We start from the raw sequence: 24,801 nt of genomic DNA, 5'->3' as shown, positions 1-24,801 counted from the left end.
GCCATTTTGTCATCCAGTTTTCTTGCTATTTTTACAGGCCACTAACAGTGTGATATTTTATATTGTGAAAATATAGACAGTTTAGCAAGACAAACTCTGCTGCCTTCTGGAATTAAACAGATCGAAATGGTTCGACGTGAGGATCTTTCTTTAGGATGTATGGAAAATTAACCGCTAGAATAGATGAAAACATTGGAAAATTAAGTGACTCATGAGCCGTGTGTTAATGCTAGAGAACTCCTAACACAGCACTAAATGGAGAACTAAAACTCAGTCATGTGTTTTTATTTTGGCTGCTGAGTTTAAAGCAATTTACTGAATCAGAAAAACCCAACATGTAAATGCAGAGGTTCTCAAACGTTTTCTAACCAAGGTCCTCTTGAACTGTAAAAGAAACTGTACAGTCCACCTCAGTATTGTATTTATTAGTCATAAAGCTGAACATATTTATTTCTATTTGTTTTTGCGCTTTGAAAGACCTATTCGATTCAAACAAACTAATCCTGTAAGTACTTTGATTGTAGGTGGTGATTTCTACTTCTGTAACTAATTTGAAAACTCACAGACCCCATAAGGTTCATTTGTAAGCCAGCGGTTCAGGTCTAATCATCGGAACAGGATGTTCTATGCAGATCTGTCATCGCATTGGGTCTGTAATTCCGTGCAAATGGAAACCATGCCATTTAAATACCCACGCAGGTCTATATTTAAGCATCTGTCAAATATGACTCGTGATCTCATGCTAAACTACATGTTTCAACAAAAGGAGTAACACAATTATCTTTTTACTAAATGTCCTCAGTAAGTCTGAGGTTGAAGTTGGGTTGGAGGAGACACATAGTTCATCGTACTTTGTCCTCAGGTCCTGTTCTTAGGTCATTGTATACAGTCGTGTGCTTTCTATAGCATGTGAAATACTGCTTCAGATATTTAAACGATAATGTTTTCTCCAAAATGAGGTCATTTCCAAACTATTGGTTTTGTCTTTGTATTACAGATATATAACCATTTTCCAAAAAACTGTCGATGCGATGTCAAATTCATTGCAATACATTCGCCAGTCACTTTAATAGAAACCCCCTGGTCCCCTGTTCGTTCATGCCATTATCTAATCAGATCATTTTGGTAGCAGCACAATGCAGAATATTCATGAACTAAAAGGTCAACAGCTGTAGTTAATGTTCACATTATACATCAGAATAGAGGGAAAATCTAATTTACTGCAGTGTTGTAATTGGTGCCAAACAGTCTAGTTTGAGTGATTTAGAAACTGTTGATCTTCAAACACAACCATTCCTATAGTTTACATAGAATGATGTGGAAAAACAACCAAAAAAACAGCAAGTAGCAGTTCCTGCACAAAACTGCTATTCAATGAAAAAAAAATCAGAATGGCTAGTCTAGCAACTCAAATAATCACTCAAGGTAACTGTTTTGAACAGAAAAGCATCTACTTGTATATCTGCACTATGTAACTCAATATCAGACTCAATATTTATTCGTTTGTGTTGTGCCCAACTGACCATTTATGCAAACTGTCTCACTGACCCGAAGCTGAAGCAGGCAATGCGAGTGGAACAGAGTTTAAATGTTACGTCCATGGACCAGAATTACTCATTTGTTTCATTTGGTGAGGAACGTTTAGCTTTTAACTCTAAATTCTGGTCTGTTTTCATGTGAGAAAGGAAAAATATAGTTAGCAGCAGATAACACTCACTATCAGCCGTTTTGTTGTAAACCACACCCTGTTGCTCAAATATTGAATAGGCAGCAAGCAGCTGGTTCCCATTATTCACACATGAATATGAAACCATGTCTGTCCGGAACTGACTGTACATTAAAGATTTTAACAAAAATTCTTAACCATTTTAACACTTTTTACTCAGACTACCTTGCTAGTCTGGTACCATTGCTTGTATTGTCCTTTGCTTGCTATATCACTTTGCTTGTTATTTCCTTATAAATATACAAGAAAACTTAAAAACATCTGCTAACTGAATAAAATGTATATGTAATTTAAATGTACACACACATTCACACCTAGGTTTTGGTGAGGTCGAAGAAAACCTGTGGAAACCCACTGGGGGGCAGCAACGCTATCTGCTGCGTAACCATGTTTCCAGAATGATCCTAAAAACATCTTTACCATCTAAATACTTTTCATATAAGTTAAAAGTAGTTTTTACTAGTTCCTGTTTGGTAATTATCAAATTATTAAAGGCAAGTCATGTTGTGAGACACAGGGGAGTAAATTGGTGGTACAACCTAACCATTTAAGGATACAGAAAGAAAGCCAAACACAGACTCTTATTCTACTTTCAGCTTTTCCCGTTAGAGGTCACCACAGCAAATCATCTGTTTCCACCTAACTCTATCCTCCACATCCTCTACTCTCATGCCAGTAGCTTCATCTCCTCTTTGGTCTTCCTCTTGACCTCTTTCCTGGCAGCTCCATCTCCAACATCCTTCTACCAATATAACAATATATCTAGTCTCTCTGACCTTGTCCCCAAAACAGCCAACCTGAGCCGTCCCTCTGATGTGCTCGTTCCTAATCCTGTCCATCCTCGTCACTTCTAAAGAGAACCTCAACATCCTCATCACTGCTACCTCCATCTCTGCCACATGTCTTTTCCTCACCGCTACAGTCTCAAACCCATACAGCAGAGCTACGTACAGCAAAGCCAAACACTAACATTTGGTCAAAATACCTACAATGGTGTAAAAACCTTGAGCTATCTATAGTCATTAAGTCAGCATGAATTGCAAGGAAGCAACAAATCTGGGGTGGTAAATGCTGCCCTGTACCACCCATGTAGCTACACCTCTCTGTAAAATATAGCTTACTTTTATCTGAGGACCACCTTAACTCAGTGATAGTCTAAGAGGTTTGGTACATAAGATAGTAAATCTTGATTCCTGTTAGTAATATGGCTGACTAATAGATATTGACTTGCACTTTGGTGCATTAAGGAGCAGTAGAATTGCCTGGAAGATCCGTCTGAGTCCATCTACAACAGCAATACTGAAAAAGAAGAAGAATTACTCAGGCATATGTGCTTCAGGAACGTGTAACGTGAGCAGTCCCCAAGGCAGGGCTCATGTACACTACAGCACATTACACATAGAGATATGGATATGGACAGATAAGGTAGATAGAAAAATTTTCTCTGTCATTGTCTAAGACGAGGGCGAGGACCTCGGTTTTATGGGCGTTATTTACTCATATAACATGGGTCTTTTAATTATCTAATGAATTTTAATGATTTGTTGTCATATTCATGGATTTCTAGTCATGTCATGAATACATGAAGATTGCTTTATTTGTTTGAACACTTTGTTCAATCTTTTATGTAAATTGATTGATCAGAGACTCTGGGCTTTAAAATAAAAATAAAATAAAATTTAAAAAAGCCCAATATAATAAAAGATGTTTACACACAAACACAAATAGAAATTAAAATGTGTCTTTTATCCCCTGAATGTTGGAGCTGCATGCTGTTTCACCTCAACCCATTTACCACCTATTAGTTTTGTCATCTCTCTGTCATGACTTGCAGTTTGTTCAGAGGCCTTATTTCAGTCTCTAGTCCATCCTTTTTTATTTATTTGTTTGTTTGTTTGTTTGTTTTACATTTCTCACTTAACCTTCCTTCATTTATATTCCTCCATCTCCAATAGTGACAGCTGCAAGTTTCCATTACAAAACAGCTCTGTGTTCATTATTTAAACAGGTTTGTATAAAATATCAACATAAGAGCCACGTTTTACTTTATAAACGAGCTCAGAGATCTGGGGACAAAACAAAATAAATATCAATAAGAACCACAAATCAAACAGTGTCTGAAATATTAGCCAGTTATTAGCATCATATAGTAAACATTAACTAGAGCTAGGTGCGCGTGCGTAGATGGGAAAGTGGGCGTGGCTGTACTCGCGGCTAATTTGCATAAGCAAGCGCGAGCCAGGGAGGGGCGCTAGTTTATAAATGGGAACACCGGGGTAGCTCGGGGAAACCGGGGGGTTTGTAGTTTAATCGTGGTTTTGAACGCGTGCTTATAACACGAGGGGAGGAAATGTTTAGCCTCTAAATCGTTTGTTTCTGACTTGTTTTGCCTGTGTGTGTGCACGCGCGCGCATATATACATCCTCCGAGATAACGGCGGTAGCGCGCGCGTGCGCTACGTAAAGGTGAAAGACGCGTTTAGAAATTTCCGCGTGCGGCTCCGTTGACGTGTGAAGAAGAGAAAGCGGCCTGCGGTGAGTGGAGAAAACGTCCAAAGCTCACGTTTGTGCTTTAAACAACACTGGGTTCGGATCTCTGCGTTGTGTCTCGGAGCGAAAACCGAATTCATTTGAAGGTGTTTTATTCCTATTATTCCTTTATTATTATTATTATTATTATTATTATTATTATTATTATTATTATTATTATTATTATTATTACTATTATTATCTCGCGCAGCATCTATTGGAGCTGTTTACGTTTTCTGTGGTCCGTTTTTTTCTTGTTTTTGTTTGTGCATTGAACCAAATTCAAATTCGTTGTCTTTGTGTAAATAACATCACGTAGGTCGTTCACGTTTGTTCTGGTCACGTCGATCCTAATGTTGCTCTTGGACACGTTTTTGTAAAAAAAAAAAAAAAAGGCTTTCATATGATCTGAGCCGCTGTTGAGACTCTGACCTGTTTAGTATATAGTGTATTATGTGAACGTGGGTGTCTGACGTGGTCAGGTGCCTTCATTTAAATATCACCTTTTGTCACTAGATCAAGTTGAAGGTGTGTCGTAATTGCAATTAAACCGTTTAAAATGGACCCAAATGGGATCCGGATAAAATGTTACTCATTTACTAACCAGGGCATCAGATCAATAAAGTGTAATAGATGCTGATTGATTGTGTGACCACCTGCCTTGGATGTTTACAAGGAGGTGTTCAACAAATACAACAAATATAGAGATTCTCTATGACTAAATCCCAGCTTCGTTGTGTTTGTGGATGTAAAGTACACATGGTGTGTGTTTAGAGTTCATGAACCCTGTTTACTTTGCATGGAGGTGTGAGTTGTGGTGAGGAATGGAAGAGAAATTTAACCCTGTTGCCCAATGGCAGCTGCAGGGTTTACGCTTCCTGGACTCATTTGCAAACTATCTTATTAACAAATGGGCCGTTTAAGGGGTGACGAATGCTCTGACTGCTCGCGAGAACGTGCTGTTGTATGTCCATTATTGCAGGTTTAGGATTGGTCTAGTGTTTTAAGATGAATTTCTTTCCATGATGTTCCATGATAGGTGTGTGCCACTGGGTGTCAAACCGATCCTTGTCCGGAACATATGAAGTATGTGATTGACACGAATTTGGACACAACAAAAGGGCAGGAAACCTGTTTACATTAATTGCAGTTATGGATCCAACATACTGAAAATTAGTCCTATCTAGTGGTGGGAAATATGAAGAAAATGTCATGGTATTTGACATGTCTACACTATATGTACATGGTGTATCACAAGCTACATGTTTGCTTAAAACAAGCCAGTAGTTTCCTTTTGGTTATAAAATGTCAGTGTGGGATCAAAGTGCCCAAGCTTTTTTAGTTTTACAGGTTTAGTTTCATTAGAAAATGTTTACCTGACCATTATGGCGTTGCTCAAATGTTTAATCTGCTCCTTTGTGAAACACCTGCCATGTTAATGAAATTTCCAGAAGTTTCTAGATGGCAAGATCAAAACAACCTAGTAGTTGCTAAAGGCAGCACTGTTTAACCATTGTGGTTTCAGCTTTAAATGCTCCACCCATGTTAGATGGAGCATTTGATACCTTGGTTCTTTGCACTTGTGTGTCTACTTGTTTCCAAAAACCAGAAACCCAGCTTTTCCAAGATGAAGTTTGGAGGAAGTAAATGAAAATCTTGCATGTTTGGCACTGAACTAAGGTCCCAGAGTAGTTTTCCTTGTGCTAACTAAATCAATTCAGATCTAGAAAGAGTGTGTGTTAGCTGATTAGTTGAATCAGGTGTGTTGGAGCAAGGAAACCATTAAGACATGCCGGAAAGGGGGATGGGAACTTGTGGGTTGCAGGAAGAGATCTGTATTTAGTCACCTGACATAAATCAAATTGTCTTTTTCTAGGAATATAGATATGCTTGGACATGTTTATTTACAAAACACCTCATAGTTTAGCAAATCCAGGCCTTTGATTTTGGTAGCTTCCTGCCTTTCTTGTAATTTTGTGTTGTCCACTTTCTCTGAGCATGTGCCAAATCCTAGGCTTATCCTTTGGTGCAACGGCTCAGCTGTGTCTGGTTATTTTAGACACCTGTTTTAATAAGGGCATTTGGCTTAATTTAGCATTGCTGCCACTAGGTAGGCTTTAAGAAAAGTGTTAAAGGGTCAGATTTACTTTTGAGTGAGATTCTCATGAGCAGGGCAGTGTCAGATTCCTGCATCTGTATGGCTTTGATTGTGGTCTTCATTCAGTGAGCTAATGATTTCATCATTTTTCATGCTTTGTTTATTATCGCATGTTCCGCTGTGGTGTGTTTGTGCGGTCTGGTCAAGCAAATGCAATATTTTTTCATGGTGGTTTTGTTTTGGCTGAATGACCCATGCGAGTAACTCAGTAATTATGATGAAAATATTAGTTACAGCAGTCTCAAGTTGGGATCATCTTTTGTTTGGTTGATACTTGGGAGTGCCGACATCTTTGGTATAGCTCTGTTTGCAGTAGCAGTCCCCTTTTATGTTGATCTCAGAGCGAAATGCCCAACCCAGACTGTCACCATGATTATTGTGAAGAATGTCAAAGGAAACTGGGATACTGCATAAGTTTCAAATTTTGCATCAGTACTTTTTTTTTTATTGTGTTGTTTGTATGGATATTGTCTTTGAGGGCTAGCTATTAAGAAGTTGAATGCAATTAAGCACTAAGCACTTATTAAGAAGTTGAATGCAATTCCTACACTGCCAGCAACTTTGTTTGTTTGCAGTGAAGAGTTTAATAGAATGATGTGGTTCAAGAGTTTAATGTTGGCACTTCAGTTCGTGAATATTGTGCTGTGATCATTGCAATGCTTTGAATTGTTCATTAGTTCATTAATTGTCAACGGTAACATGGCATCTGACAGACTTTCATTGTGCTCTGAATGGAATGTCTGGCATATATAAGCAACCGGCCTCATTTTTAATCCATTTAGGCACAACTCCTGTATGTTAATAAATGTCTGCAGAATCCCCATTGCATCATGAGACGTGACTCAACCCATCTCGTCACTGTTCACCATCTCCACCACCCTCCCTGTTTAACGCTCTGTGTAAATGATCTTCATGTAAGAATTTAGTCTGCCTTTCTTCCCTTTTTCCCTGGCTTTCCTGTGGAAAAAGGCATGTGCCTGCCACCTGACATTGTCTCTCTGTGGTGGTGGCTTACCAAATGCTGCTGTCCTGCTCCATACCAACCCCCCTGTGAATTTGGCACACCATTGAGCTCTGCAGTGTCATTTTACACATTTGAACATTAGACACTCCAATGCATGGCCAATACTAATCCAGTTGAATGAGAGATTCCGTTGGCTACCTTAGGGCTTTCCTGTATCCATGAACCCTTTCAATAGACAAATGCACCAGAATCAAGGCTGTGCATCAACACCCACTTAAATAGAGACATTTTTGTGGTTATGGCTTGGTAATGGGGGGGGTGGTGTTGTATTGAGGGCGCGGTCTTCTTAATGATGGAAGGAGCTTTTCTCTATGGATTAAACCAGTTTTATAGGTTGAGCTACTAAGCTGCTATACGTTACAAAAGTATGTGGAAATTGTTGGAGCTATAAGCTTTGTGTGAGCATTATCCATTGGGAACAGTTTATTGATTGCAGCAGCTGAAAAGCAGTCTTTTTTACAATCTTTATCCTCTGGATATCCAGTGTAATAAATAAAATGTAAAAAAAAAAAAGTGACCATGAGATGGGTGACTTGAATCCTTGTAGTATCTTCATATGACTCTGTACACAATCTTAGTTCAGGATTTCCTTAGTATATGGGCAGTCCTTCATGATTCTCACTTAAAATAACCCCTTCCACTGACATTCAACACCTTGTATCCTATTATAATCTCAAAAGAAAGAAAACCAACACTGGTTACCAACTGCAAACAGCAGTATAGTTGCTGATTAGTGTCACTGAAAGGCCTAAAATCACCATGCAGTGGCCTTGTCCTACTTGGCATGCTGACGTATTTCAGGGCCCCAGTAAGAGGTCTTACAAACTGGCAAACCGCCAGCGTTCTCACTAGTAGTCAGGACATTGATGTACTGTGTAGAATAGTGGGAGAGAGAGGAGGATGAGTATGAAAGCTATGAAGGGGGGACTATATTTCAGCAGTGTGTATTGATGGCATGGTGAGAGTGCAGCCTTTTAAGGTTGTGGATAGTGTGAGCTGTGCATTCTTTGCCTCTTCTCTCGGGTGTCTGTTTCATTGCTTCTGTTTGTCCTATAACTAAGGGGTATTACCTTGTGTCACATATGTGGTTGTATTGTTATTTTTTTTTAATGTAATTTAAATAAAGTGCAAGATGCAGCTGTATTTTATTTTTTATTTTTAATCTTTCTTCATCTAAAGTACAGGGAGAGTAGTTTTTATGACTTCTGCCTTTTCTTGACTGGAAATAAGACTGAGGGGAAGATGGATTTGGTCATCATGCTGGCTCTTGTGTCAAGAATGCAGGATGTGGCCAGTTTGCAGCTGCAAATGAACACAGACGCTTGCTCAGTTTGAGAGAGCTGTTAAACTGTAGTATTTTTGAGCATTTCTACCATTTATAGAACACATGCATTCCATGACTGCTGATCACAAAGTTATATACATTTGGCCCGCTACCCTAAACACATCATTTAATAGACCTGCCTTGTAGTTAAAGCATGCCCTCTTTTCTGCTTCAATAAAAGCCTGCAATCACATGAATAGTAAGTTGTATTCTATTATCTAAAATGTATTCCATTCCCTGTTCCATGCTACAGTCTTAAATGCTTCCTGCATGCTCACCAAGTGTGCCATATTTAATGTCTATGCTCTAATAAACAGATAGGCAGAACACTAGACAGTTCATGCTTCCTGGTCTAGACAGTAAACTGAGTCCCCCCCCCCCCCCCCCCCATCAATTCAGAAATCGGTCTGTCTAACAGTCTGTCCTGCTTAATAATCCAAGACTGCTGAGTAATCAAAGTCTCACACACATCAGACCTAATCTTCTGGGTTTTTTTTAAGGTGGATAATGTGTGGAAAAGTACTGACAGACAGGAGTGAGACTAAGAATGAAAACCAGCCTGGTGCCTTTGGGGTCAGAAGTCCCTTCTTAAAGGCTTTGGTGAGGAAACCGAAAGAATGAAGTCATAATTTGAAAAAGGATTCTTTTGAAATGCTTTTACTTTACATGCTATGACTAATGAAAGCTGATGCTTTACTGGAATGAGGGTGAGGAATTGGCTGTTCTTGCAAATGTTTGAGTAGGGTGGCAAAAAATGTGATGTTACCACTGAAAGCAGTTGTTCAGGATTTATGGTTTCTGATCTTGTCTCTGGTCTTGGCTGTGATCATCTTCAGAGCATTTTACAAATGTGTCTGAGTGTTAGCTTTAACTCGTACCCTAAAACATTTAACAAAATCTGAAAAATGGAAATACTGTAATTGGCAAGCCATTTTGGATAACTGCCACAATGGGTTGTTACCAATATCTGTAAACAAATGCATGATTAATATTTTTGAGTAATAAACATGGTTCTATAAGGCAGTGGTCATTTCCAGTGAAGATTTTGGTATGTAGCTGGATTACTGTGTTTGTGTGAAATTATTTCTCCAGTTGTGATCCTATGAAGAATGTCCTTCACCCAATGCCTTTTTTCTAGTGACTTCTAAATCAGGGTTATTTTAGGATAAATTGGAACATGTATAAATGGGAAAATGTAGTAAATTTTGGCACAATATATTGGCGCTTACATGACCATTCTTCCACCACTTATGACTTTCACTTCCATTCCTTACCAATTCGATTGTCTGCACTAGTATTATGTATGATGGTGATTTCACCCATTATGCTTCTACAGCACTCATTCATGCACTTTAATTATATCCGTTTGCCTGTTCCATCTGTCTAGTAAAACAGAGTACAAATTGAATTTCACTGCTTCAGTCTTTCTTGTATTACATCCCCCACCATCCCCAGCACACAACCACACATTTTATTCATCCTCTTGCTTGCCGGTCAAGCCGGTTTTTTGAACCAATACAATAGCTCTGTTGCCCAGGCCATCTGCTTGCATGGAACAGGTCTCTCAAGGGTGAAATGGGAGGGGGGAGGAAGAAAAGAAGGCAAAGGGGAGTAGAGGTTTAGAGAAAGAAATCCCATGGCTTAAAGGGCAGTGCCGCTAAAGGAAAGTAGAGTGAGAGGTCATGGAGTTCACTGCAAGTGGTTTTCTTTTCTCCATTTTAACTTTTTATTCCCTTTTTCTGGTTGAGCTCTTGACCATTATTTGTGTTTGTCTCCGAACAACGCAAAGTTTTAACACTATGGCAAGACCTTTAGAAGGGAACCAACAAATTAAGGACTACTGTAGTTAAAAATAATTGTCATTTATGTTGGGATCTTCATCAGATTTGGTATAAACCCGAATAGCCTTATAGCTTCCACTCGGTGACTAACATGAAGCATTCCTTACATGCATAAATTGATTTTCATCTTCACTGTGATTTTGTACATCAAGAACCAAAAATACCTGGCAACTCAGATCATCACTAAAATTAAACTACCTCACAGTGTTGTATTCTGTGTAATCATAAAATTTTAAAATAACAAATAAATGGATTTAAAGAGAAAACATTTTAAGAAAATGCGTGAATTAATTTGAGGCAAATCAAACAACTCTTACTGAGCTTCAGGGAATATTCAGGTAATGTTCAGGGAACATTTCACCTGTTACTTATTAGTAAACGGTGTTCATTCATATGTTTAGAATTCATATTCATTATTTGCTATTTATTTGTTACAGTAATACAGAGATGCTCTTTTTCTAACTCTAAAATAAGAAAAAAGTGTTTTTCTTATTTTTAAGAACCCTGCTGACCCTGAGTTAACTGGATCATACAAAAAAGTTGCCAGGCACCAGTTGAGATGAAACCTGATGGGGTTGCTACAACTCCGGCTGAGCCAGCAGAAGTTGTAGTGGAGCCTGTTCCTGAAGTAGCTGCCAATGAGGAGCAGGTCCAACAAGTTTCTAGCCCATCATCTTCACAGCTTGAGAAGCTTGAAAATGAAAGTGAGCAGGATGGAGCAACCATAGCACTACCTCTGCCTGGAAAAGAGGTTAATGGGAAAGTTTCAAAACCTAAGGTCAAGACTAAAGCCCCAATAAAGGCCATGCCTAATACAGCAGGCACTAAAGCAACAACCACAACAGGTGCTGCATCTCGCCCTGCTACAGCTCAAAGCCGAGTGGCCAATGGTGTTACGAAGATGGTCTCAAACAGTGCAAGCAAGAAACCGGAGATGAAGAAAAGTACCACTGTTGGAGTATCCCCTCAATTAAAAAAAGTGCCCACTGCAACAACTGTAGCTCCAAGGACACAAGTGAAGGCAGCTGAACGTAAAACTGCTGGCTCTGTTAGGCCAGTAACTTCTACAAGCAGTGGGGCACGAAAGCCCACAGCAACCTCGCAAGCACTGAACAGTAGGCCGGTCACAGGAGGCAACAATGCTGCAGTTAAACCCAAGACCACAGGTACGGCTCAACAGAAGTACTCTGCACCAATTCTGTCTTGTTTTAGTTTATATTTTAACAGAATTGCTCAACCCAACTATTTGTCTTCAGCTCCAAGGCCTACTGCTGCAACTGCTGCCAAAGCCAGTGTTTCAGCTGCTTCCAAAGCCACCACTAAACCCAAGGCATCCAGGTAAGTTCAATGACGAGGTGTTAATTGGAATGGGAATTCTAATCCTTGATTTAAAAAAAAAATTGGCTGCCAATGAAGCAGCAAATCTCTAGAGAACACAAATGTTTGCCACAACTTTGTATTAAGCAGTGTTCTCACAATATTAGCCTGACACCATTCATGTCCTGGGGGGTGGGGGGAATTCTGTAGTGTGTGGGTTTTTTTTTTTTTTTTTTTTTTTTTTTATTAAATAAAGTGTCATTATTTCTGTTTACATAAAGTAGGCAATTATCTTTGTAGAAACTGCTTACTTCCTCCTAATGCAGTGCCTTATTGGATTAAATCTCTGATCAGCATAAATCCAGCACACCCACACAACCACAAGCAGTACAAGTATACACACAAACACTGAGCCCTTTTAGTATCATTTTTCTTCAGAGGGCACTTGGGAGCCTGCTGCAGCTGACTTTTCTGAGGGCGTGAACTTGCAAAGTGTGCCCATTGTTAAATGGTTCTGAATGGTGAAGTGTTTTTAATGAAGGCATTTCTGCTCCTATTCTTAATGTTAATAATGCAGATAAAAAAAAAAAAATTATGTATTTTTTCTACTTCAGGCCAACTGTAGCAACGTCTCGTCCCACCACTTCCTCAGCAACAGTTAGACCAACAACCACTGCTAGTAAATCTACAGCCTTAAGAACAATGGTCTCTGCTCCCTCTGGTGCCAACTCTGCATCAGCAAAACCTTCCAAGGTCTCTGCTACTGTAGCAGCTAAAAAAGGTAGATAAAATATGGGATTTTCCCTCTACTGTAGTTTGCATATTAAGAAGACTATACATTATTTAATTTTTTTTTATTCTGTGTATTTACCCTTTCAGTGCTATTGGTGATAACCATTCAAATTGCATCTTCCTCCTTTTTTCAGAAATGAAAACCACCACCAGTGCAGCGGCCAGAAAACCGCTAGCCACTACGACTACATGCTCTACAGCAACAAAGACCTCAAAACCTGCTGCAGCTGCCAAGCGATTACATACAGACACTAGAATGTCTCAACAAAAAATGGATAAAGTGCAAGTACCAACAAGAAAGGTCCCACCAAGTCCCCGAAACATTTCCTCACGCACTGCTTCAGGTAGAATGGCTACAGAGATTATTAACCACAAGCAAGTAGTAAGTAGTAATCAAGTCTCTGTGAAATGTCAAACAGCCAAACCGACGCAGTCAGTTTTGCCATTAGTCATCAAAGGGAAGCCTTTAGAAGAACAATCCTTAGTGCCTGTGGAACCCTCTGCTGTTCTAGAAACTGTTGCCATAGCAGCTGTAGAATCTGTGATGGAAGCACAAGTTCCTTCTGTTGAGCTAACACAGACTGATCAACAGATCAGTGCACTTGTCGAAGGTCCGGAAGAAGGGGTGCAAGTACCTGCCCCAGAGCCTACAAATGTGGACCCCAGTTCCCCCACAGAGATGACAGATGCTGAGCCATTAGGTATACAGTCAGAAGTTAATGTACCTGTACTTGAAACCCCTAATCCTCCAACTGTTGTACAGAAATCTGAAATTGTTCATGACTATACTTTGGTTGTAGCACATGACATGAATGAGCAAGAACATGTACCTGCTTCACCATGCGAGGTTCCAGTTACTTCCCAAGTGCCTCCTAAAGACTCGGAGGTTGTTGAGAAACAAGAGCCGATAATATGCAATTTTGAAGAGGAAGAGGAGAGGGAGGGCAGTCAGCAGGTGTCTGTGTCTGACATGAGTGGTACACAGCCTACTGAAGAGTCCAGGCCTGGTTCAGCTGGTCTGGCTGGTTCATTATGGCGAGCAGGAGGCCTGCCCTCTGAATTTGACTCTGAGGATGTAAGCTGCAGCCAGCAGGGGGCCTCAGAGCTTAGTGCTCCTGGTGTTTTAGAGGGCACTGAAAGTATGGATGATCTAGGTGAGGCTAGCCTAAAAGGTGCTGATGGAGAAGGTGCATCAGCAGGATCTCCAGACTTTGAGAAATTCCCTGATATTTTAGCCAATGAAGATGATGACGAAGATGATGATGACCATGTTGATGATATGGAAGTTGGATCAGAAATGACTGAAGACCCACATGGGCAATGCAATGACAATGACGATGAGGATGATGATGTGGAGATGGCAAGTGAGGGTGTCACAGAGAGTGGCCTTGAAAGTTATGGAAATGCAGATGAAGATGACTTTGCAGAAGACTACAGATTGGACAACCTGAATCGTATGCAGCCTTCATCCATTGTTTCTGCCCTTTCTTCACCAAATCCTTTTGCTGATGCCTGGATACAGTCACTTCAACCAGATCCTATCCTTGTCTCCAGTCCTTCTTCCAACCATTGGCAAACATACTCAGAATTGCCAAACCAACCTGCTGCTCAAGCCTGTTTCGATATTGGAACTACCAAAACAGATCTATCCTCTCCAGCTGTTATGGATCCTGTTCCAAGCTCAACTCTGCCTTTCGCTGAGCCTACTTTAGAATTGATTGTGGGCCTCAAACAAGACTTGGCATCCCATTCCCAACTCGTTTCTCAGTCTAGCACTCTGCCTGACTCAGAACTAGCCATCCATACTCGTAGTGGTGCAAGCACACCTGAAGAGCTGAAAGACTACAGTATAAGCCCTGGACTAGAGAAACAAAAACAGCCCTTACCGGTCAGCCCAATTCCCCTTGCTGTGCCAGACATTATGCAAGACCAAGGAGTTTGCAGATCTGATACTGCAGGGTCTGAGCATGAAGAGGAAGAACCTGAGACTCTTCCTGTAGATATGTTAGCAGGACTGTCAAATGTGATTTCTGCACCATCCTCCCATTCTTCTGCCATAGGGGATGAGGCTAGTGACACAGATGGGGATATGCAGATCAGTGACCCTACTGAGCCTGGTTCCACAGGAAATGAGTGCTTTGATGGCACACAAGTTGCTCACAGCATGTTGGCCTTGGTGGAGGAATGTGAGGAGGCCTGTGCTGAGATGGATGGAGGTGGTGGTGGTGACACACCTCAGTCTGCCACTTCAGCTACCTCCTATGGTTTTGAGTGCACCACCTCTAACTCTAATGCCCAGTCTACGACTGAGAGCTGCATTAAAAGCCCAGGCATTCTTTCTCTCGAAAATGAAGAGCAGCTTCCAGATGAAACCAAAGAAGAATCACTTTTTAAGGAGCTGGACCATGCACCTGCTGGTGCTCCTGCAGATGCTGACCTCCTTGACCAGCAAGAGGAGTTTCAAATGAATTCAGGGCAGCAGCATATGTGTTCTTGGAAGGTCAGTGAGGAGTTGCCAGAGACTTGCTCACTAAGCGGTACAGTCCCCATTGAGACAGGCTTGGATAGTTCTTCCTCCTCTGAGCACCAACAAGACTTGGATCTTGATGCACCACATTCCTACTACTCAACAATATGTGAAAAGACAGATAGCTTCTTGACAGGTAATGTATAGATTGCACTTTGCCAATGCACCTTTTAGTGTTGTTTGCTGTCTGTCAGGGTCTTCCCAGGTTTGTCTTGATGTCAAAGATGTTAGATTTTTAGGGGGGGTGGGGGTAGAGGCTGATCATTCAAAATGGTGGTATCACTCTAACCCTAACTCTAATGGTACCTTATCAATATATGGTCCTGTATGTGCAATAACTACTAATTACAGAAAAAATGTTTTGTTTCTCCCTTTAAAAAAGTGTTTCTTTGGACTGGCATGACTTGTGGACTTTGCAGAATATCATGAATGAATTATTCAAAACAAAAAAATTGTCAGATGGGTTTTTTGTGTGTTTATCATGCCATTTTTAATGCAAATACTAATTAATTGTTTTGTATTTTGCCTCTTCTCATTGAGTTTGTAAGTCTTCTCTCTTGAATTTTACTTCCCCCTCCACACATGCCTTGTTTATCCTTTGCACTATTGGGTTTGCTTAACCCTCATATATATATGTATATGAATATGAATATTTTTTCCCCCCTCTTGAATACTTATTGTCCTAGCTTTAAATAAATGTTAGACATTTAACACAATTGTTCTTCCGGTATACTTTTTTTAAATGGATGAAGGCTGATGAATTGCACCAATATTAAAGGAGACCTTTATTTGGAATGAAAATGAACGTGTTTATTGTGCATGGTAATGATTAATGATTAGTCACCACACTCCATGTTTTAGTTTTTGCACACACGTTCATAAAATGCACATACAACAAGCGTTTGTTACAATGATTAACTTAAATTTCCAGGCATACTTTGCATACAAATACTAGCTTTTAACAGTTTTCTTATTTTTACAGGATTAGAGGAGATTGATGTTTATTCTTGTTTATTTCTGAAAGTGGCATGTCATGTTCTATGATGGCAGCCTTGCCACCTTTTACATACATAGATCACACATGCACATCTGCACATGTATCTCAAATTACATTATTTACATAGTTGCATTTATTGAAAACTGGAGTTGGGACATAGCGCTCCTATTCCAGTCTACTTCTATTTTGGTGTACCCCTCGCTGCCTCTTCTTCCCCCCCCACCTACCCTGACTCCTTGAATCCCACCATCAGAGGGAAGGAGAAAGCACGAGATCTACGAGGCTTCTGGATCTCATTCTTTACCAAGGTGCTTAGTTGTCCTTTCCCACTTTTGACCCTTTTAATATGCCTTCATCTCCATGTGGTTTGGTTCTTCTGCTGTTCATCTGACCCACCATTTAGGGCTGACCAAATGCTATGCTTTGACCACCACCCAAAGTCTGTCAGATGAGCTTCTTTAATGGACATGCACTGACTTGCCAAATGAATCATCTTCAGTCTGTCCACTCTGAGATGCCAAACTGTGTACACCACTACACTGACTCATTATGCACAAAGCAGTGATCTACTCACTGATCTTGCTGTTCACTAGGGTTGCTGCTTGAGGCATGCTTGCGTGTGTGGTATGTGCTCCTCCTTCCTCCTTTCCTATCTAGCACATATTGCTACCTTTTGGTAATATGCATGGTGCTTGCATGTGCTCATCCAGGTTAAGAGGTTTTGTGTGTGGTTTTTTTTTTGTTTTGTTTTTTTTATTAACACAAGCTTTATTTATTTGTACTTTTCACAGTAGTCGGTGGTTACTGCATATACAGGGTGTGGCTGTTTTCATTGCACAAAAACTGCTGCACAAATATTCTTATTCTGATGAATGTTTTTATATTGAATATACTTTTTGTCTAAGTTGTGTGCCCTGCTTTCTGTATTGCTCCACTACCAACTCTTATTTATTTATTTAAATTTTTCATTTATGGCTTAACATTTTACTTGTACATGGTACTGTACCCTCTTATCCCACTCACTAACACCTACTTGGACTGTTTGCCATGTTCACAGGAAGTCTCATCAGTGTTCTGCAGCAAGAAAAGGTGCCCACAGTCAGCACAAGACCACCCAAGCCCCATGGACTACGTGTCGATCATGTGACTCGTCTGCCTACTGATCTTCCTCCGAGGATGCCAAATGTGGGGTGTAACACTCAACTCCGTCGGCTAGAACAACATCAGCTGCAACTAGAGGAGATTGAACAGCGACGAGAGAAACAGAGTCAAAGTGTTGAGACACAGATAGAGAAAAGAAGGGTGAAGAAAAGTGATGAGGGATCTGGGGGGAGAGAAGTGGAGAGGGAGGTTGAACAGAAGAGCAGGGAGGAGAAAGAGATGAAATTGGAGGAACAAAAAAGGGATCTGCTTCACCTACAAATTCAACAGCAGCAGCAGGAGCTGAAGCAGAGGCAGCAGATCATGCAGTGGCAACAAGAGCTGGAACAACAGAAACAACAAAGTAAGCACCAGAAAAATTTAAGTGCAGTTCTTCTCTCACCTTCTGGGCTTTGCACTATCTATGAGGGACTAGAGACCAGTGATGCAGAGGAAGAGTTTGAAGACAAAATGGAAGAGAAAGAAATGGTGTTGAAATTCAAGGTAGAACATGAATGTTCTCCCAAAGAGATAAGTAGCATCCCAGAGACAAGCTCCAGTTCAGATAACCCAGATTCTTCACAATCACAGAGCACATTGCCATCTCCTAATCCCATTCTGGATCATGAAGGGTTAACTCACACTGTGACCATGAACAGCCCACCTCTTTCTGGAACCAGCTCTGCCCAACAGCTTTCTAATCTGGAGCTTGACTGGGGCAAGAAAGCTGACATTGTCCAGCATCTGATTAACCAGACATTATTACTAAATGGGGACAACTGTTCCCCGCTTTTGCTCCTCCCTGGAGGGGCTGCTGGGACACTGAGCCCACTGGAGACAAGCCTGTGGCCCAACCTGCCCCCTCTTACACCAACTTCTGCCACAGTGACTTCTGTTAGCAGCTACTCGGCTGAGCTTTCTGGAAGTTCTCCAAAGGGGGAATGGACAGTAGTGGAGCTAGAGACTCATCATTAAGGCCTACTATTGGGGTAGGCAGACTGAAAATGTATCAAGGGCAGCTATAGTGTGTAGAGTGTGAATGAAGAATGAGAATCATGTGATTTGTTTTTACTTTGATTAAAAAAAAGAATTCTACAGAACCATAAATTCACACCCAAGGTTATTCATATAAAACTGTTGGTGTTGGTCATAATGCTGTAATCGTACTCTTCCCCCATGGCTCCACCTTTATCCTACTGGATAGCCAAGAATTGACTGTACACTCCCCTGCCTCTGCCAGACGGCCATGCCATATCGTGCCATATCGCACCAGCTCTCTCAGCAAGCCATGATTAGTTTATTGCAATCGTTTATTGCAATCATTTACCTAGTTAGAGTAGAGTAGAAGGCACTACTTGCCTCTTTTTTAAAAACCATGTTCTTGATGGCTTGCATTCAAGAAAGATGGCACTATTAAGTGCCACTATTGAAACCTAATTGAAGCCTAATCAATGTTTGCAATAACGGCTAAAACAACTGATGCAGGCCCCCCCTTACACTAGGTAACTGGTAACAGTATGAAGAAATTAAAAGCATCAGCAATACAAAAGACAAGGTTTTGTTTAGTATACTAATGATAATGGGGAAGGTTTATAGGAAATTGATCTTTCAGATGAAATGTTAAGGTAAGTACTGTTTCAGTAGATAGTAATTTTCACTTTTTTTTTTTTTTAATTATTTTTTTTATTTTAATGAAGGATTAGCAAAGTTCTTTTTGGGCAGGGGGGGGATGCTATTAATATCTCAAATGAAGTTATGGTAAATATGGTTAATATTTTTTAGCACGGTTTGACGCAAAAACTTGTTTGTGCTACTTGAACGATTCATCTTGAACTATTCAGATGCATTTGATGCACCAAACACTATCTAAAGCCATGTTTAATCCCTCTTTGTGCCTCATAAATGTTTCCAAGACCAGAACGATCATTTTACATGGTGTGAATGGATTTTGCCATGTTGTTTATCATTCTGCACTGTGACCAGCATGATCAAATTCTATAAAAGGTCTTGTAATTCATCTTGTACTGCCCCTTTCCTGTAAAATGTGTTGTATTTGTACTTGTGAATTTTTGTTTCCCAGGATTTTTCACTATTTAACTGTGCATGTATGTAGCATGGCTGCTGTTTTGTCTGGCTACTGTCCTCAAAACATTACAATTGTCCCCTTAGTTCAAAAGGAATGCTTCATAAAATTTGGGTAAACTAAAGGATTGAGACTGCCTGCGCAATGAACTGTGTGTAAATGCCCATAAAAGTAAATCTAAATTAGTGTATACTTGTTTTCAGTTTGTCTAGGTATTTGTGGAAACGTTTACATTTTGTCTGACTTTGTGTGTTTTTTTTTTTTTTTTTTTAGTTCAATTAATAGTTTAGTCACTGAATTCTGTAATCAGGGAATTAAGTCTCCAGGTATATTCAGACCTATAACACTGTCATCAGTATGTGGAATCAAATTTCATGTTTTTATTATTTATTTTTTCAGGATTAGTGTAAGCCAGACACACTGGACTTGTTCTTGTTTATTTACTGTAAATAACATTCAGGGATCAAGGAAAAAATCTGAATGAAATTAAATCCAAAAACTTGTATGAACTGTGGTCACATTAAGCACAACAAATGTAATTATTAGTTTTGTTCTGTACTACTTTGTGTATATTTTTGTAATTTATTTTAAAATGAAGGAATGTATTTTTGTATTTAGTGTGTAGATGTTATCAAACCATGGCAGCTGAATTTATCTTACAAACTGTTACTATTTTTTTCTGTTTTGATGCTGATGGGGAAAAATAAAACTGGATTGGTAGATGATAACATTTGGTACCTGACGTCTTTTCAGCGGTTGAAAGTAACATAAAACGGACAAATACAAGAGAAAATATAAAACTAACAATTGAAGTGAAAAAGCAAATGAACCTACAACAAAAAGAAAAATAGATTCTAACTGTACTTATAAAAATGATTCTCTGGTTCCTGGTTGGGTTACATACTCTTAGTCCAAAGTGATGGGGTGTGTGATGCTCTCATCATCCGTAGGCAACAGCACCCTCAGCAGACAGTCTGTGGCAACGCAGGGCGATGGCTCCTCCAGACCCAGATACATCAGCGGCTTGTATTGACCTTGAGGAATTGTGCACAGCACCCTATGATACATTTATTTTATATGTAGTATCACAGTGAGGCCAGTTTTCCACCTATGCTATGTTTATACGGTAAACTTGCACACACCAATTTAAAGCGTATACATTTACGAAGGGCATGGGGTCATTTTAGGGACATCTTTGCACATTGTAACCTTATAATCCCATCACATTGATTCTCAACAGCACTACAATGCTGCATTGTAAATCTTAGCCTTAAATTGTTAAATATGCATAACTGTAGAAGACTTCCAGAATTATTTGCTAATTTCCCTGTTGTCTGTACAGAGTGATTGTTTTTGTGTGAAGAGCCTATTACCAGTCCATGATGTCTTCTGGGTCTGGGTCTGGATATATCTGTACCCACTTCCCTACAGACCACATCTTCATTACTGCTTCCGCCCCTTTCTGTCTGTCTGTCTGTCCTATCATCACTTCTCCCTCCACTAAGTGGACGTCCTCGTGGCAGAGGAAGTAACTACAACAGGACGGAAGACAAGTTTCCTATAATAAAATTCTACACCACACGCAATGCGAGCTTGTTTTCTATATGATACGTAGATGTTACGGAACACAGGTGTGATATATTTACTTTGAATAAACAAGAACACCTGACTATATTATTTTTGCTCATACTAATACGAAACAGTAATGTTCATGATGTAGAGATGAGTGGAAAATGAGAAAATATGCTAGGTGCGAAAGAGCTTCTCAATATAAACATCATATGGATTTTAAAGCCTAAGTTGGGCAGGTTTTGAAATGCTTCACAGTACGCTCCTGCAAAACACACTTTCGTCTTATGGCAATTTTATCCTCACTCACTACTCTGTACTGTTGCCTTCCATCCTTCTCTCTCTATTTGCCTCCTGTTCTTTTTCCATCCTTTGTTTCACCTCTGTCCTGTTGTCATTCGTTTCTTCTTCTTCTCCTGCCTCTGTCCCTTTCTTACGCTCCACATTCCAGCGCATTCGTTTGTACAGTCCAGTATTGGTTAAAGCCAGGAAGGGTGTGGGTTGACCGTAACGGAAGATTGACAGGTTGATGTTATCCACCTGACATTGGCCAATGTAGAAATGAGAGACACTGAGGGAGAAAGAAATGGGAGAGAAACCTATAAGCCTGGAATAATTAAGGCCCAAATTTCTTTTTTCACCACATATTTCAATCTGTAAAGTAAAAATGTTATTAGAGCTGTAAAAATAAAATAATTTAAGATAATGAGGAAACCATTCCTGATAGAAACTCTGAGTTAATGGGAATATGGTCACTAGGGGCCAGTGTTGCATGAACCAAACCAGAAGTTACAGCAGTGAGACACAGAGAAAGAGTTTTTAACAATAAACTACAGGCATACGTGCTGTTAAACCAGAAACATTACATACTGCACCTTTAAATGATCACATATATAACAAAAAATTCATAATGTATTCATCGTGTTTTGAGAAACAGCAGAGAAAAAAAACCTTAGTATAGTGAATACATATAAAACCCATAATGGGTACATTATTAGCACAAACAGCAAACAAATCTTTTTTACTCTAGGTCTGAAGATTATTGACGTTCATGCTCTGCCTTTATTTCTTTAATGCAAAAGTGTAGTAATCAAATAGGAAACCGTGATAATGCAAAGTCAAAATTTGACTACCAAATTTGCAGCATGTGTCATTAGCATAAACAGAGAACAAGGACAGAACTTTAGATGTTATAGGAAGTTTTAATGACTGCTGTGTTTAACAAACGCAGATTTTATTTCTAACAAGCTTGATCAACATCGTCGATATATTCAAAAATTATAATTACGACTAAACAAAAAGAAACGGTGACTTACCCTATTGGGTCAGTCTCGGCCAGAGAGAGGCAACCGTATGAAGCGTATATTAGTACCAGCTGCTCCAGCTGACTGCAGAGTTGCTGAGAAAACTGCAACAGCTGTGTTTAATGACAAGAGAGTGACAGTGTGTGTGTGTGTGTGTGTGTGTGTGCGCAAGTTTAAGAAATAAACTACAGAAATAAAACATCTCAAAACAACAGTGCTGTACTTTATAATGAGTGAATTCAGTGTGATCAATGAGAATAGCCGTCCGATAAACTTATGTACAGCCAGCTTTGATAAGATTATAAAATAATATTACTTCAGTTAAAGGTTAGACTTACTTAAGTACTTAGGTACTTAAAATACTAGTCATATTTTCACTAAACTAATTCACCACAGATATTTCTTCCATAACCTTGTCAGTAATTCAAACGCTGACTGCATTTGTCAGTTCTTCACTTCAGATAAAAACAGTTCATAGAAGTGCGTTCTTTTGGTCTGATGTGATCTTACCTGGGTGCGAATGTACTGGGGCAGTGGAGAGCGACCAGGACAAGTGTTGCGAGCGGTAGACTCCAGGCAGTTAAAATATGGCTGACACATCTTCAGGAACGTTGGCACCACATCAGTGAAATCCTCCTTCTCGGAATTAAGTTTGCTACAAAGACCATGCATAGGAGTTGCTTTTATTAAGCTGTGTAAACTGGTGATAAAAAGCACACTCCCAAAATAACTGGTTTGTCCTGCTGAGGTAACCATTAAGGTTCTATGCAGAACAGTATAACAGAATCCAAATAACAAATGAGTAGCATTATTTTGCTGTTTCAGAGTGCATTTCACTATATCTATAGTTCTTGGTTTGACTCTAAACTTAGGTTACAGTCTGTGTGGAGTTTTGCATGTTCTCCCCTATGTATGTGTGGTTGTTCTCTGACTTCTCAAGTTACCTCTGGCCTCCCAAAACACCAGCAGGTGAACCCGCTATGCTAAACTGCCTTTATGTATGTGAATGTTGTTTATAACGATATGGAACATTAAATAAAACTCCACGTGGTCCGTTGCATCAATACAACATTTATCAGACTGTATATTTATAATCACACCCTCCAGCATCATCCATATTACGATGAGGTTCCCCTTTGTGTCTGGTTCCTCTCAAGGTTTCTTCCTTTACCGTTCAAGGGACTTTTTCCTCGCCACATTCACCTGAGTCACCTCAGACTTGCTCATTGGGGATAAATACAAACACATTTAAATATGTCTAACATTAATCTTGAATACTTATATTAATCTTTATATCATTCTTTATAATAACCTTTTGTTCTATGTTTATGTTCTGTAGAGCTGCTTTGAGACAACGTCAGTTGTTAAAAGCGCCATAGAAATAAACTCTAATTGAATCAAATAAAAGGAGGTTCAAGCTTTTACAGTCATTCATTCATTCATTTTCTACCGCTTTATCCGAACTATCTCGGGTCACGGGGAGCCTGTGCCAGGCGTCATTGGGCATCAAGGCAGGATACACCCTGGACGGAGTGCCAACCCATCGCAGGGCACACACACACTCTCATTCACTCACACACTACGGACAATTTTCCAGAGATACCAATCAACCTACCATGCATGTCTTTGGACCGGGGGAGGAAACCGGAGTACCCGGAGGAAACCCCTGACGCACGGGGAGAACATGCAAACTCCACACGCACAAGGTGGAGGCGGGAATGAAACCCCCAACCATGGAGGTGTGAGGCGAACGTGCTAACCACTAAGCCACCGTGCCCCCGCTTTTGCAGTCAAAAGTCTTTAAATATGAGTGACTTAAACAGACGTTTTCTTTCACTGCACCTGTGAACCAGGCAGATTTGAAGCTCGTCGGCTTTCACTAGAAGATATTGTACTTGTTCTTCTATGGGTTGTAATTTATTGTCCATTAATTTCAGATCAGATGAAAATGGACCAGAATCAAGCTGCTCTTCCGTGCAGTACGTTTCTTCACCGACAGATGGCGTCGCACTGCAGCCTATAATGGAGCAGATCAAACTGGTCTAATTTAATTTAATTTAATTTTAGTTTGTAATAGTGAATACGAAAATAACTTACCCGCTTCTTTTTGTTTTGCTTCGCTGTTATAAGCCTCGGTAAATGACATCTCAGTGGTCCGTTATATGTTAGCTAATATGTTAGCCGGTTAGCTAACACACACAAACACACACAGACAGACAGCCTTGAAATAATATTAAATATATACGTATATTTAAGTATATTAGTATATATCGTACAAGTATATTTAAATACTTGGATATATTTGGCTAATTTGTCTCCTACTATTTTTCACAGCGTGAATGTTAAGCTAACGTGTTAGCTGCGTTACAGCTAAAGCTAAAGCTAATCATCAACCGTCGTTAACGATCTAAATTGATGCTACCTTCAAGTGATATCAGAATTTAAGGTACAGGCCAGTTTTCGACCCAGAA

General features: G+C 39.8%; 2 protein-coding genes across 3 annotated transcripts; one reads left to right on the top strand and one right to left on the bottom strand.

The window, feature by feature from the left end:
• The first annotated feature begins 3,997 nt into the window (after nt 1-3,997).
• Nucleotides 3,998-20,185, top strand: prr36a (proline rich 36a). Of its 2 annotated transcripts, none has more exons than XM_060860030.1 (6): nt 3,998-4,361; nt 11,102-11,767; nt 11,858-11,939; nt 12,533-12,699; nt 12,845-15,373; nt 17,292-20,185. In XM_060860030.1, exons 2-6 carry the CDS (start codon nt 11,161-11,163, stop codon nt 18,347-18,349), a joined length of 4,443 nt encoding a protein of 1,480 aa, XP_060716013.1. In that variant the 5' UTR covers nt 3,998-4,361; nt 11,102-11,160; the 3' UTR covers nt 18,350-20,185. The 2 variants fall into 2 exon arrangements, with proteins under 2 accessions (XP_060716013.1, XP_060716012.1); XM_060860029.1 differs by having other exon boundaries at nt 3,999-4,260.
• On the bottom strand, nt 20,173-24,476 carry c24h19orf67 (chromosome 24 C19orf67 homolog). Its single transcript, XM_060859853.1, has 7 exons — nt 24,428-24,476; nt 24,173-24,347; nt 22,841-22,985; nt 22,343-22,443; nt 21,337-21,597; nt 20,831-20,989; nt 20,173-20,514 (listed from the first exon to the last, which is right to left on the bottom strand). The coding sequence occupies exons 1-7, from the start codon at nt 24,474-24,476 to the stop codon at nt 20,364-20,366; spliced, it is 1,041 nt and encodes a 346-aa protein (XP_060715836.1). The 3' UTR covers nt 20,173-20,363.
• Nucleotides 24,477-24,801: the final 325 nt, after the last annotated feature.

The sequence above is a fragment of the Tachysurus vachellii genome, chromosome 24, assembly GCF_030014155.1.
Source record: "Tachysurus vachellii isolate PV-2020 chromosome 24, HZAU_Pvac_v1, whole genome shotgun sequence".
Lineage (NCBI taxonomy): Eukaryota > Metazoa > Chordata > Actinopteri > Siluriformes > Bagridae > Tachysurus > Tachysurus vachellii.
This window is presented reverse-complemented; position numbering and strand designations above follow the sequence as displayed.

What these genes read in the sequence shown, in the direction of transcription:
- c24h19orf67 (XM_060859853.1), bottom strand. Translation starts at nt 24,476, where the DNA reads ATGTCATTTACCGAGGCTTATAACAGCGAAGCAAAACAAAAAGAAGCG. An exon ending in CAAATCTGCCTGGTTCACAG is followed by an intron (nt 22,986 to 24,172) that starts GTGCAGTGAAAG and finishes TGGTCTTTGTAG; the next exon opens with CAAACTTAATTCCGAGAAGG. An exon ending in GAAGGCAACAGTACAGAGTA is followed by an intron (nt 20,990 to 21,336) that starts GTGAGTGAGGAT and finishes GTCCTGTTGTAG; the next exon opens with TTACTTCCTCTGCCACGAGG.
- prr36a (XM_060860030.1), top strand. Translation starts at nt 11,161, where the DNA reads ATGAAACCTGATGGGGTTGCTACAACTCCGGCTGAGCCAGCAGAAGTT. An exon ending in ACTAAACCCAAGGCATCCAG is followed by an intron (nt 11,940 to 12,532) that starts GTAAGTTCAATG and finishes TTTCTACTTCAG; the next exon opens with GCCAACTGTAGCAACGTCTC. An exon ending in TACTGTAGCAGCTAAAAAAG is followed by an intron (nt 12,700 to 12,844) that starts GTAGATAAAATA and finishes TCCTTTTTTCAG; the next exon opens with AAATGAAAACCACCACCAGT.